At 29.1% G+C, this 13,472-nt stretch overlaps 4 protein-coding genes across 11 annotated transcripts in view; 1 reads left to right on the top strand and 3 right to left on the bottom strand.

Moving 5' to 3' along the window:
• Nucleotides 1–3,014, bottom strand: part of LOC130664379 (protein sidekick) — a 28,443-nt gene extending 25,429 nt beyond the window's left edge. For 4 of the 5 annotated variants that reach the window (XM_057464186.1, XM_057464187.1, XM_057464189.1 and 1 more), the window contains exon 1: nucleotides 1,772–3,014. In XM_057464186.1, coding sequence (XP_057320169.1) covers nucleotides 1,772–1,895 — 124 coding nt within the window. In that variant the 5' untranslated portion in view covers nucleotides 1,896–3,014. The remainder of the gene's footprint in view (nucleotides 1–1,771) is intronic. The other variant, XM_057464190.1, reaches the window with a different exon arrangement.
• Nucleotides 3,015–4,264: 1,250 nt separating this feature from the next.
• The window catches only part of LOC130664700 (40S ribosomal protein S15Aa), a 55,064-nt gene continuing 45,856 nt past the window's right edge, over nucleotides 4,265–13,472 (bottom strand). For 2 of the 3 annotated variants that reach the window (XM_057464759.1, XM_057464760.1), the window contains exons 2-4: nucleotides 6,318–6,455; nucleotides 6,075–6,240; nucleotides 4,265–4,461 (exon numbers count right to left, since the gene is read on the bottom strand). In XM_057464759.1, coding sequence (XP_057320742.1) covers nucleotides 4,368–4,461; nucleotides 6,075–6,240; nucleotides 6,318–6,450 — 393 coding nt within the window. In that variant the 5' untranslated portion in view covers nucleotides 6,451–6,455 and the 3' untranslated portion in view covers nucleotides 4,265–4,367. Of the gene's footprint in view, nucleotides 4,462–6,074; nucleotides 6,241–6,317; nucleotides 6,456–6,696; nucleotides 6,856–13,472 lie in introns of those variants that run through there. The other variant, XM_057464757.1, reaches the window with a different exon arrangement.
• On the top strand, nucleotides 6,954–12,478 carry LOC130664687 (Golgi reassembly-stacking protein 2). Of its 2 annotated transcripts, XR_008989447.1 has the most exons (4): nucleotides 6,954–7,807; nucleotides 7,877–8,207; nucleotides 9,629–10,892; nucleotides 11,785–12,478. XR_008989447.1 is itself a non-coding variant. In XM_057464726.1 (3 exons), the coding sequence occupies exons 1-3, from the start codon at nucleotides 7,154–7,156 to the stop codon at nucleotides 9,970–9,972; spliced, it is 1,329 nt and encodes a 442-aa protein (XP_057320709.1). In that variant the 5' UTR covers nucleotides 6,954–7,153; the 3' UTR covers nucleotides 9,973–12,478. The 2 variants fall into 2 exon arrangements, 1 of the variants encoding a protein (XP_057320709.1); XM_057464726.1 differs by having other exon boundaries at nucleotides 9,629–12,478.
• Nucleotides 12,148–12,922, bottom strand: LOC130664698 (NADH dehydrogenase [ubiquinone] 1 beta subcomplex subunit 11, mitochondrial). Its single transcript, XM_057464755.1, has one exon. It carries the CDS (start codon nucleotides 12,799–12,801, stop codon nucleotides 12,298–12,300), a length of 504 nt encoding a protein of 167 aa, XP_057320738.1. The 5' UTR covers nucleotides 12,802–12,922; the 3' UTR covers nucleotides 12,148–12,297.

Genomic DNA, 13,472 nt, shown 5'->3' with positions numbered 1-13,472 from the left:
TTAAACTAGAGTAATAAATCCTAATTAGAGTCACAATTACTTTCTTTCTTTAATCTCTCCCTTTTGTACTCTTCTTGAACTCTATCTTTCTCTTAATCATGACACAGTCTGGGCACCCAAATGCTCTTACTCGTCAACGAGACACTCTGGCACCCTTCAGTACCCTATTGAATTATGATATAGACACGAGCTTACGTTGCAGATGCGAAACACCTCGTTAATAATCAATTCAAAACTCAGTCGAACAGATGCGGCTTTGTGACCCAGAAAAAAATTTTCTGGGGAAGATTAAGCACATTGAGTGCGGTTTTTTTTTCAAGCAAATCGGGGTTAGATTATTTTTATTTGATTACTCGTGTTGTTAAAAGGGGATTTAAGTATTATTTCTAGGGCGTGGTGAATGTTTTGATGTATCGTTTGCTTGTTTCTTCATTTTTAAAAGCCCTATTTATCACTCATCTTCCAATCCCATTAAAACTCTATATTTACTTACTCCAATGTATTTTTTTGAGTTAGTAATTTTCATTAACCAGGAAATTTATCATTAAAAATGATTCACCTGGGTTATTAAATAAATGTTTATTCTCTGCGTCATTTCATCGCTATTGAACATTCATTTTTTACAAGTATACGCTGATGTTTAAATTTGTGGTAAAGATAACGAGTTATGAAAAAATATTACAATATAATAGTAGACTGTGAAAAATCGGGAGTGAATTCAAAGTGATCTGGATTTTATTTAAATTTGAATTCACTCTGTCACTCGGAGTTCCGGAGTTCATACAAAAAAATCTGCATACGGAGTAAATATTCTGAAGTTAGCCGACGTCTCATAATTTTTGAACTTTTTTCAAAACGATAAATTATAAAAATAAAATATTTTAAAAAATTGCACTTATAGATTTTTTAATTTTCTATACGTGCATTTTTTTTTTAATTTTAACTGTCCGCTAACTTCAAGATCATGGAGTAAATAGGGAGTTTATCTTTTCAGATGAGTAATTTCAGAGTGATCTTAATGTTATTTAAATCCAAATTTACTCTATCACTCGAAGTTCCAGAATTTTTACAAAAAATTACTCTGCATACTAAGTAAATAGGAAGTTTGTCTTTTCAGCGGAGTAATTTCGAAGTGATCTGGATTTTATTTAAATTCAAATTCATTCCATCACTCGGAGTTCCAGAATTTTTACAAAAAATCACTCCGCATACGGAGTAAATAAGGAGTTTGTCTTTTCCGCGATTTGAATTTTATTTAAATCCGAATTCACTCCGTCACTCGGAGTTTCGGAGTTTTAACAAAAAATTACTTCGCATACGGAGTAAATATGATACTAAAGTTAGCCGACGTCTAATAATTTTTTTTTGAATTTTTTCCAAAACGATAAATTATACAAAAGAAAATATTTTTAAAAATTGCACTTATAGATTTTTTAATTTTCTACATGTGCATTTTTCAGTTTTTCTTTTTTTTGTCTGGATTTTAATTGTCTACTAACTTCAGGATCATGGAGTAAATAAGGAGTTTGTCTTTTCAGCGGAGTAATTTCGGAGTAATCTGGATTTTATTTCCGCATTCACTCCGATTCAGTGTTTTAATATCAAAGTAAACTCCCTTTCGGAGTAAATTTCACTCCGAAGGGATTAAAAAAATAAACAGCCGCTCCGCATTTACTCCACATTTACTCCGCAAATTTTTTATCCATAAAATTATAAAAAATAAAAATAAAAATTTCCACATCAAAGGAAGAAATAAAATTACAAAACTTACCAGCAGCACCGGATGCATTATCAGTATTGAGAAGAATATAAATCGTAAAAAGAATAACGAGTCTCCGTACTCGTCCTCCAGACGACCTCGCAGTCATCTTTAAAAAATCCACTTCCTTTGTCATAAACGAATAAATCCAGTCATATAAATTATCGTAACTATTAAATAATACCAATAAAACAACAATAATTCATAAATAATTAGTGTTTGTTTTCCAGATCAACAATATATGAACTCCCGAACTTTCACACGTTGAAACGGTTCCACCGAGTTCTCTTCATTGTCCACAATCTCATACTTCCTTTTCCAACTTATCACAACAAACACAATCCCAACAATCTAACCAGGAATTATATGAAGAAAATAGTCTTAGATTTTTTTATATACCAGCATTAAAACAATAATAAATATTTTAAGTCTTGTGACGTAAATAAAAATCATTAGATAAACAATGCACTAGAAATCGTCGCCGAGGAAATAGTTTCCAAGGTAAATAAAAAATAATAATAATCACCTGTCTCTCATTAACTTACGCGTCTTCATTTTTTGAATTTTACTTGTTAATTATTTGATAAATTGATTGTTATTTTTAAATAAAATAATTGCATTTCTTCCTCGCTCTCCATCCGGGAAATATCAAATTGACGTTCATGACACAAATAAATATTTTTATTACATTATCTATTATTACAGTACTGTAATTAAATAGTAATCAGTATGTCATTATCATCATTTGTTATATTGACAATCAGTTTTTAAAATCATTCAATTACTCAACGCGATATAAACAAATTAACTTTCACTTTTTTTTTAAATTTTCAAATACTGATCGCAATAAAATAATTCAAATTTGAATTTGAATTTAAATTACAATTATTTAAACACTCACTGATTTATTTTATAATTAAATACTGCACTGGGCTTTAAACACACGTTCACCTGGAATACAGTCAAACATAAGACCTGGCAACCCTGTGGACTCTTTTTACCTGGCATCAGGTCGTGGCTTCGTTACCCTATTGTCTCCGTAAAAAATTTCACCTTTACGTTCACAAGTAAAATTTACTTATGGTTTTTTTATATTTAAATAATTAAACTTAATGTTGATTCGATTACTCGATAATACGTGAAATTAAATTTAAAATTTGATTTATGAGTTTCAAATGAAATGGATAAGTGTACAAATGAAATGAGCTCGTGGTTGAACGCGAATCCCGCCGAACGCACGTCAAAGACTCGTTTTCTTTCTTGAGAAGTTTGGAATGTAACTTGAATATACACAACGGTAGTAACTGGATTTGTATTGGTAGATTAAACCGGCCAATAGACGTAGACGTCCATATGCCATATGCTGTAGCTGTTATGTATTTACTTTCAAGAGCGGGGATTTAAAAATTTTTAAAGAGACTTCTAGTGACATCTCTTGGTCTTTTAATTATTTTTTAAGATAAATATTTTGACAGCACTGTACCCCTTCCCCTTTAAGCAAAACTTGTCAGTAATTACAAGTACGAAAATTAAAATTAATTTTTGAGGTGTAAAAAAATTTTGAAATGTTTTGATTTGTAGAAGGGGTCCGGAAGATGAGTGTGAATGTAACTGACAGGTGGGAATTTTTTGAATTTTTGAGTTTATAAATAAAATGTGAGTAAAATAAAAATGAAAAAATGAGAATTTAAATAAATAAAAATCAGTGCGCGCTTTTTTTTAAATTTCATTATTTGAATTTATTTATTTAAAATTTATAAGCTGGCTCATATCTGCTACATTCACAATCATTCCTGAAGTTAGACAATTAACAAATTTTGGATTTCTTTCAACAATTTAAAAAAAAAAAAAAAAAAAAAAACATATATGCACATGCAGAAAATTAAAAAAACTGTAGGTGCATTTTTCTAAAATATGTTTTTTTTAATTTCTGGTTTTAAAAAAAAATTCAAAAATTATTTGACGTCAACTAATTTCAGTATCTTAGAGTAGATCAGATGCCAAACTTCTAATATTTAAAATAAATATTTATTTTCTTAACTAAATTAATTTTTCCTTCAATTGAATTGATTTTTCAAAATCCATTTAATTATTTTATTCATGATACTGAAGCCCACGTGCAATAATTTTTAAATTTTTTTCAAAACTATAAATTATAAAAAAATTATTTTAAAAAAAGACACCTATAGTTTTTTTAATTTTCTACCCGTGCATATTTTTAATTTTTTTTTAAATTGATCTGTTAAAAAAAAAAATACAAAAAATATCAATTGTCTACTGACTTCAGAATCATTTTTGGTTTATGATAAATTTATGATTTTTAGGTAAACTGAACCCTGAGTAATTTAATCTGAATTTGTAAAAAATAAATTGAGAGTAAGTTTGAAGAGGAGACCGAGTATTTTATTATTTGTTATTCATAACTTCTTGGTAAAATTAACTTCAATTATTAGCTACTAGATAATTTAATTAGAGGATTCATCTATGAAGTAAAAAAAATACGTGTTTTTTATTTGCATCAATATTTAATGACGAGTTGTTATGGAGATATCATTTTTAACATTGATACAAAATTTTTTTTTTGTGTTTATTTATTATAAATTAATAATTAGAAGAAGAAACCAAGGATTTTGCCTCCTAAATGTTTTCTTCTTGCTTCCTCATGGTCCATAATTCCTCCACTGGTTGTCAAAACAACGTATCTGTAAACAAAAAAATTAATATTAATTGTAATCAATTGTACAGACTAAAAGATATAAATTAATGACAATCAATACTATTTAAAAATTTTATTATAATTTAAAATTATTTTTTTAAAGTAGTCGTAAGTTAAATTAATGCCGGCAGTTAACGATTTAATTATTTAAAGAAGATAATAAATGACACTAATAAAAATTAATTATGTTAATAGTAGCAGACGCCTAATGATTTTGGAGTTTTGGTAAACAAATCACATGATTAAAAAAAAAATGCCTGTAATACTGAGTGTAGACTCGCGATTTTCTTCCGGTTTTCGGGAATATTTGGTGGAAAATCAAGAAGTTTAAAGGCGTGATAATTGGTGGTGGAGATATGTCTGTGCAAATGTTTTGTGTATGTGTGCAAGAATTAAGAATCTTCAGGGAACATAGTGTAATGTCCTAGTATCTAATATTTATCATTTCATTCATCATATCAATATATGAAATATAGATATAATAATTTTAATGCTTCAATATTGTCAGCAGTTTTTAGTACATGTAATTCATTTCATTGTAAACACGTCAACAATCTATCCGTTGTAGAATTACTAACATCCCTAATAGCCACTTTAGCTTAGAATTGAAAGTAATTTGACATTGAAATTGCCTGAAATTTGCTTTCCGAAGTTGCTGAAAATTTGACAGTCAAAGTTGTAAAGAATAATTTGCGGTTAATTTTTCCTCCATTCATGGGTAAAATTTTAGAAGAAAAAAAGTCGGTAACGGTCATTCTTACTATTTCAAAGGTAAGCAAATTTATTCATAAAATTGTCTGCAATTTGACGGTAAAAAAATACTTAACAATTTTTCAAGTCAAATTGACACTAAATTGATATAAAAATTTGCCTGAAAATTGACAACTTTTGAAGTAAATATGCATTCTAATTTGGGTAGTAAATTTACGTCAAATTGTATAGCATTTGACGAAAAATTCAAGGAAACTTTTGCTAAAGCAAACTGTGCTAAGGGATTATTTTAATTACCGTTACCAACCTTAACTGATAAGGTATTTATATTATTGCTTCCATTCAAAGTACTATCAAAACTGTTATTAACCATTTTTTACTACAAATTTCTGAAAAACTTTCCTTTAATATGTTAACAACTACTTCATTAGATTTTAAGATTTCCTGAATTCTGCGAAAATAGTAAGAGGACAAGAGATAAAATTTGCCGCTCAGTCCAGAGAGCAAGTGAGAAGCTGATTCGTTCTCGATACTCTTTAATTTGTCTCTAAATATATCTATAAAACACTAAAATACAGATAAGTAAGAAATTAAAAAAACTGTACGTTGTAAAATAAGTAACATTTTCAATTGCAAAGATCAGTCTGCTAAGATCATAGTAGGTCAGTTATTAAATTTTAATGAATTAATTTTTGAGTGCATGGTTTACTATACACTAACACTAACGTACTGTCCGGTAAACCAGTATGCGAATGGAAAAAATTAAAACGGAAGAAAATCGCGAGTCTACTGCAATTTAAAAATATGATCACAAAAATTCTTGAACGAATTTAAAATTTTTTTGTAGTAGTATTTAATTTGTACATTAAAATAAAAAAAAACAATTACCCAAATTGACGAGAAGGCAAAAGGTTGTTGGTCCACTTCTCGATGTCAGTAATTGGTACATCAAATCTTGGAGAAATAACTCCACACTTGTTCAATCTACCAGAGAGGTTGACAACAATTTTACCACTACGGTGGTCATCAACAATTTCGAATTCTCCAATGTAACCTATCAAAAAAATTATAATTACAATTTAACAATAAAAATAAACAAGCCATACATACTATCATGTTAAAAAGAATTACCATGCTTCATCATGACACCAAGAAACTTGACGATAACTTTTGAGCAAGGTCTGATGAGAACCTGTCTCTTGTTACGTTTCTCGGCATTGTTGATACTCTTGAGCGCATCACTGAGTACATTCATTCGCACCATGGCTGGAAAAAAAAAATTAAAATTTTAAGCACTTTAAAAACACGCAAATAAACAATTAAACAATGGTCATATTTAAATGGCTACAGTAAATCATAACCCCACTTATCACTCTACTTCACATATGACAAAAAACCATAAAAATAAATCTTGCGGATAAAAAATATTTGCTGATAATTAATTAGCGATAATTAATTAATTAAAAAAACACTAAATAGAAAATTATTTAATAAATTAAACAAAGATTACCTGCGATTTAAATTTTGTTTATCGCGCACCGACTGGAGCTAGAGGTTAGCTAGCGAGTAAAAGGACCGAAACCATCAATGCGCGCACGCAGGAAGTCAACGTCTCCGTGAATCGGAACTGAAAATTTTCTTACCCACAACAGATAATTTGAAAAATTTTTTAATTTAAATGGACTCAGCATCGACACTCAAGATGTCACTTAATTCAAATTTAAAAACAGGAATGGACTATTATATTATTCGCTATTCCTGATGTTTGTAGATTACCCAGATAGTTCGTAACGTCATCAAATAATTCATTACCAAGTTGTACCATTTCTAGTGCCACGTAATTTTGACGTTGATTATTTTGTTTCATTATAAATATATACAAGTATTTAAATTAAATATAACAACAAGTAAATTATTAATGATAATATTTAATAACTTGAAATAATAATTTACGTGTAAAAAAAATAATGGGTTCATCACAAAGTCTCGAAGTACCTGGTGGCGGTACCGAGGGTTACCACGTCCTGAGGGTACAAGCTGGATCACCAGGTTACAAAGCCGGGTTAGAGGCATTCTTTGATTTTATTGTTTCTATTGGTAACATAAGACTGGACCAGGACAATGATACACTGAAGGATATACTGAAAACAAACATAGACAAGGAATTGCAGCTGACGGTCTACAACAGTAAGAATCAAACTGTCAGACAGACGACAATAGTACCGAGTATGACGTGGGGCGGTCATGGTTTGCTGGGTGTCAGTATTCGGTTCTGTTCATTCGAAGGTGCCAATGAAAACGTATGGCACGTATTAGAAGTACATCCGTCATCTCCAGCAGAGCTTGCTGGCCTTAGATCATTTACTGATTACATTATTGGTGCTGATTCAGCTCTACATGAAAGCGAAGACTTATTTACGTTGATTGAAGCCCATGAAGCACGACCACTTAAATTGTATGTCTACAATACCACTGATGATACCTGTCGTGAAGTTACGATCACACCAAATTCTAAATGGGGGGGCGAAGGAAGTCTTGGTTGTGGTATCGGTTACGGTTATCTTCATAGAATACCCATAAGAAATGTATTTGATAACAAAATTTATCAAAATTCATATCAGGTAATTAGTCAATTTATTTGAAAAATTATTGAGTGAATGTCAGTATTTGAAATACTATTTATTTTACAGACATCAGTTAAAACCCCGATAGCTGCGCAAGCACAGCCAGTTAATTACGAACCGCAAGTTAATAACAATCCTGCAGTAACAGCTGTACCACCAGGTTTTGCAATACCGCCTAACTACATGTCGACATCATCGGGTATTATGCAACCGGCTGATACTACTGTCGTTTCATCAATAGCTACACCAACGATACCAATTTCCACGGTGCCAGTACCGCAGACAATGCCAATTGATGCGTCAGCACCACCTAAATTTATTGATCCTGCAATTGCTGGTGCTTCAACAACCACCAATCCGGCAGCTAACTTCTTCAATCAGCCAAATTACTCCCAAAGTATGTTCATTGACCCTGATCCCTTGAACGTGGGTCGTTTGTGTCCATGAATTTTCAAATTTTCTACTGTAAACAGCCCAAGTGCCTCTGAAATTTTGTGAAAATGTTTATCGAGAAAGGATTTTCTGGTAATAATTCTAACGCATAGAAGTTCAGAGGAGATCTACGAATTTTTTCTGGCAGAATAACAACTAAATGAGTGGCGGACGCCAATGACCCATGGTCAAGGTTTACGGGGCTGAAAAGAGCGACGGGATCAGGGTTAATTTAAAATACATGGAGAAAAATGGGCTTGAGAAATCAACGAATTTTTATTTTGCTGTCGAAGAAACTTGAAACAGGAAATTGAGTCGTCAAAAAATTATTATGCTACACTAGAAAAAAATATATACTTAATAGGGTGGTCATTAAAAATTTAATTTTCTCAGGCGACCTATAAAAAGCTTTTTTTTAGTGAAAAAATACCTGGGGAATTTGGTTTTTTATTTTTAAGTAAAAAGAACACGTACCAGGACGATCCAAGTTCATTTTTGGTACAATCGCAGTTTTTTTATAAATATTTCATGAAATATGCAGATTAAAGGAATAAATCATAGGAACAATTTTGTAGGAAATTAAATGCTTGACAAAAAAGGTCGTATTCATTTTTTTAATAAAATGCGTATTTACGAAGATATTTTAAAAAAATTTTTTTCAGATCATGTGAATTGAGCGTTTTAAAGATTACAATTGTTGAAAGTAACATTTTTCTAAGTAGGGTAAGAGCACCAGTAGCCAGCCACCTCATGTTAAATTATGTCTATATATATTTTAAGTCAATGTTAAAGTATATGATCGGCTGGCTACTGGTTAGGGGCTAGGCACTGGTGCTCTTACCCTACATAGAAACTATAACAAGCATTAATGATTGATATGCTACGAGTTACGAAGTTGTCTATATTTAAGAAAAAACTTTATTTCTAAAATTCGTCACTAAATGCTCAATTGATAAGATCTAAAAAAGTTTTTTAAAATATCTTCGTAAGTACACATTCTATAAAAAAAATGAATAAGACCTTTTTTGTCAAGAATTTAATTTCCTACAAAATTGTTCCTATGATTTTTTCCTTTAGTCTGCATATTTCATGAGATATTTAAAAAAAAACCGCGATTGTATCGAAAAATGATCTTTGATCATCCTGAGGCACGTGTTCTTTTTATTTAAAAATAAAAAACCAAATTCCCCATGTATTTTCAATTTTTAATGACCACCCTATTAAGTATATAATATTTTTTGTAGTGTAGCATAATACTTTTTTGGCAGCTCAACTTCCTGTTTCAAGTTTGGTCGGCAACTTAATAAAAATTCATAGATTTCTGAAGCCCGTTTTTTCTCTGTAGGATAATCATGACAATTTTATTTTGTTGATTAATTTATTTAGATTCGCCAATGTATCAAAACACTCCAAGTATACCTGGAATGCCAGTAGCACCACCAGCTCAACCGTTCCTCGTGGACACATCTATTCCAGATTCATCACCAAGTCTTCAGTATAGCTTTAACCCACCAGCAATGCCGCAGCAAACAAATATTCCAACATCAAACGTGCCGTACTTACCCCAGTCTCAAGTGGTAACGACACCAATTTCACTTCCCGGCATGCCACCCATCACCGTGAGCGCAAGCTTACCACAAACGAGCAATTTCTTCCCAATGCAAGATCAAAATCAAATGACAAACGTCAACACGAGTGTCACTATTCCAACTTCTGCTACGGCACAATAAAATTAATTATTATTTTATAATTATCACTAACATCTTCCTCTGGATTATTTTCAGATTGAATTTTCAAGAGGATTCGAATAAATGGAGATACTAAAAATATTTTATAATAAAATGATGCAGACGTGTCCATTTTATATGAAAAATAATAATAATTAATGAGCTAATTAATTTAAAATATAAGGCTCGATGTAAATACGATTGGATTATCATTTTTAAAAAATTTTAAAAGTTATTAATAATTATTAATATTAAATAATAATTTAACAAAATATATCAGTTTATAATCAATAAATATGTATGGCAAAATGACTTTGTTTTGATTGCGTTCAACATTAATTTACTAATTAATAATAATAATTATTATTATTATAATAAAATTGATAGTTTTGTAATAAGAAAAAAAAATAATAGTGATAAGATTATATAGAAGTGTGGATGTAACTGACATGTGGAATTTTTTAAATGTTTGAATAAATAAATAAAACGTTAGTTGGAATAAAAATTAAAAAATGCAAATTTAGATGAGTGTGAATGTAACAGATATGAGACAAATTTTAAATTACAAATAAACGAGTATAAGAATAAAAAAATGCACGTACAGATTTTGAAATTTCATAAGTGCGCATTTTTTTAATTTTATTCGATTTTCATTTATTTCAAATACAAAATTGAAAATTTTCAGCTATATTCACACTCATTTAGATCAATGAAAAATTAGTACGCGCGTTTTTTTAAATTTCATTATTTCAATAAATTGAATTATTTATTTAAAATTCATAAATTTTCTGATGGCTGCTACACTCACACTCATAACTTCAGGATCATTATTTATCTACATGATTATTTATAAAAAATTGTTATGAGTGTGAATGAAATTGACAAGTGTTAATTTTTTTAATTTTTGAATAAATAAGTAAAATGTAAGTAAAACAAAAATTTAAAAATGCATGAGTGTAAACGTACCTGATAATCAGCAGTTTTTTAAATTTTTGAATAAATAAATAAAATGTAAGTGGAATAAAAATTAAAAAATGAGTCTTTAGATCAATGAAAAATCAGTACGCGCAATTTTTTAAATTTCATTATTTTAATTAATTAATTGATAAATTGTCTGATGTCTGCTACATGATACTGAAGTTAGCCGACGTCTAATAATTTTTGGAGTTTTTTAGAAATGATAAATTATAAAAAAAAAATATTTTTAAAAATTGCACTTATAGTTTTTTAAATTTTCTACAAGTGGATGTTTTCAGATTTTTTTTTTTTGTAATTAATTAACTAAAAAAAAAAATCAAAAAATTTTCAATTGTGTGCTGACTTCAAGATCATGTCTGCTACATTCATACTCATAATTCAGGATAATTATTTATCTACGTGATTACTTATAAAAAATAATTATGAGTGTGAATGTAACTGACAAGTGTCAATTTTTTAAATTTTTAAATAAATAAATGAAATGCAAATAGAATAAAAATTAAAAAATGTAAAATTAAATAAATGAAAAATTAGCGCGCGCGTTTTTTAAAATTTAATTATTTTAATTAATTAATTTATTTATTTAAAATTTATAAATTGTCTGATGGCTGCTACTCTCACACTTATAACTTCAGGATAATTATTTATCTACATAATTACTTATAAAAAATAATTATGTGTGTGAATGTAACTGACAAGTGTCAATTTTTGAATAAATAAATAATATGCAAGTAAAATAAAAATTTAAAAATGCGTTTTAAATAAATGAAAAATTAGCACGCGCGTTTTTAAAAATTTCATTATTTAAATTAATTAATTTATTTATTTAAAATTTAGAAATTTTCTGATGGCTGCTACACTCACACACTCATAACTTCAGGATAATTATTTATCTACATGATTACTTATAAAAAATAATTATGGGTATGAATGAAACTGACAAGTGTCAATTTTTTAAATATTTGAATAAATAAATTGTAAGTAGAATAAAAATTTTAAAATGCATGAGTGTGAATGTACCTGACAATTAGTAGTTTTTAAGATTAATTTATTTATTTATAATTAAAAAATTGTCTCATGTCTGCTCCATTCACTCATAAAAATGCGCGTTTTTTAAAATTTCATTATTTAAATTAATTTATTTATTTAAAATTTATAAATTGTCTGTCTGCTACATTCACACTCATCAAGATTATCAAATATTTTTAAATGGTATCCATGCTTATATTCTGTCCCATTTTACATGACTTACATATCTTTTAAATTTACTATTTATAAATAATATAACAAACTCCATTTGTTCTTATTTTTAATTATTCAAAAAAATTTCTTTTTTAATAACAAAGTAATTTAGATAATAACTTCAGTGTCACCAAGTTCTTCATCAGTCGGCAGAGTGAATTTTGACGGGTCGATGAGGTTTCGCTCAATGGGTTTCAGACCATGATCTTCTCGGTACCGGAGAACGAGGTAAGCTTCACGTTGGGCCCAGTTCCGGCACTTTGGATCAGGTAGATAACAAAAAATGAAACCACCACCAACAATAATAAGTGTGATGGAAAAGAAAAAGTTTGCGTGTGTTAACATTCTGTCCAGCCATTCTTCTTCTTCATGAAAGCCCCAGCTGATCCAGTGTTTGGTTTCTGTTACTTCGTGAGATGTTTGTGTTACAGGAGAGCTGGTGTCTGATTGAGCTTGAGGTGGCTTTGATGAAGTGTTGATAAAACGCAGTGATGGTATTGCTGCTAATTGTGGTGTTGATACTGGCTTTGGTAATTGACGAGTTTTTACAAATGATTTCAACAAACCGCTCCGCAGCAGTTGGTTTGTACTGAGACGTACCAAGTTTGCCATTTTTTTTTTTTATGACAATTATTTATTTATTTAACTTTTTGTTTTCGTTTTTTGTTTCAACACTTGGATTTGTTACGAAACGATCCACGATTTTTGTACTTGGACAGGTTAGAACTACATTTTATTACGACATCTAGTGGGCGGTTTTTTTTTAAATTTAAAATTATAAATCTGTTTTATTTTCGTTTGCAAAATGTTAGAGGTAATTTTTTAAAAAAGTGTGGGATGTAAATGTTTATTACTGTATTTGAAAATTGTGTCATAAAAAAATTTCAATTGTAAGTATTTAAAAATTACAATGTTTGTAAGAATATTTAATGCAAGATGAGTGTAAATGTAGCGGACATTCGACAATTATTAAAATTTTTAAATTAATAAACAGAATGTTAATGGAAAAAAATGGAAAAATTCGCATTTATGGAATTTAAAAATTGGTATGTGAATTTTTTTTATTTTTATCTTTTTGATTGATTCGTTAATTGGTTTATAATTTAAAATTTGTCTCGTATCTGGTACATTCACAATCATATGTAACTTATAAATTTTAAATTTTAAGTTTTGTAAATAATTAATAATAAAATATATCCCTGATTAAAAACTCCGATTGAATATGACCCTAAAAGTAGCAGACATTACAGGATTTCTATCAGATTCAATCGGAAACAAACTTT

Source organism: Microplitis mediator, chromosome 3 (genome assembly GCF_029852145.1).
Source record: "Microplitis mediator isolate UGA2020A chromosome 3, iyMicMedi2.1, whole genome shotgun sequence".
Classification (NCBI taxonomy): domain Eukaryota; kingdom Metazoa; phylum Arthropoda; class Insecta; order Hymenoptera; family Braconidae; genus Microplitis; species Microplitis mediator.
This window is presented reverse-complemented; position numbering and strand designations above follow the sequence as displayed.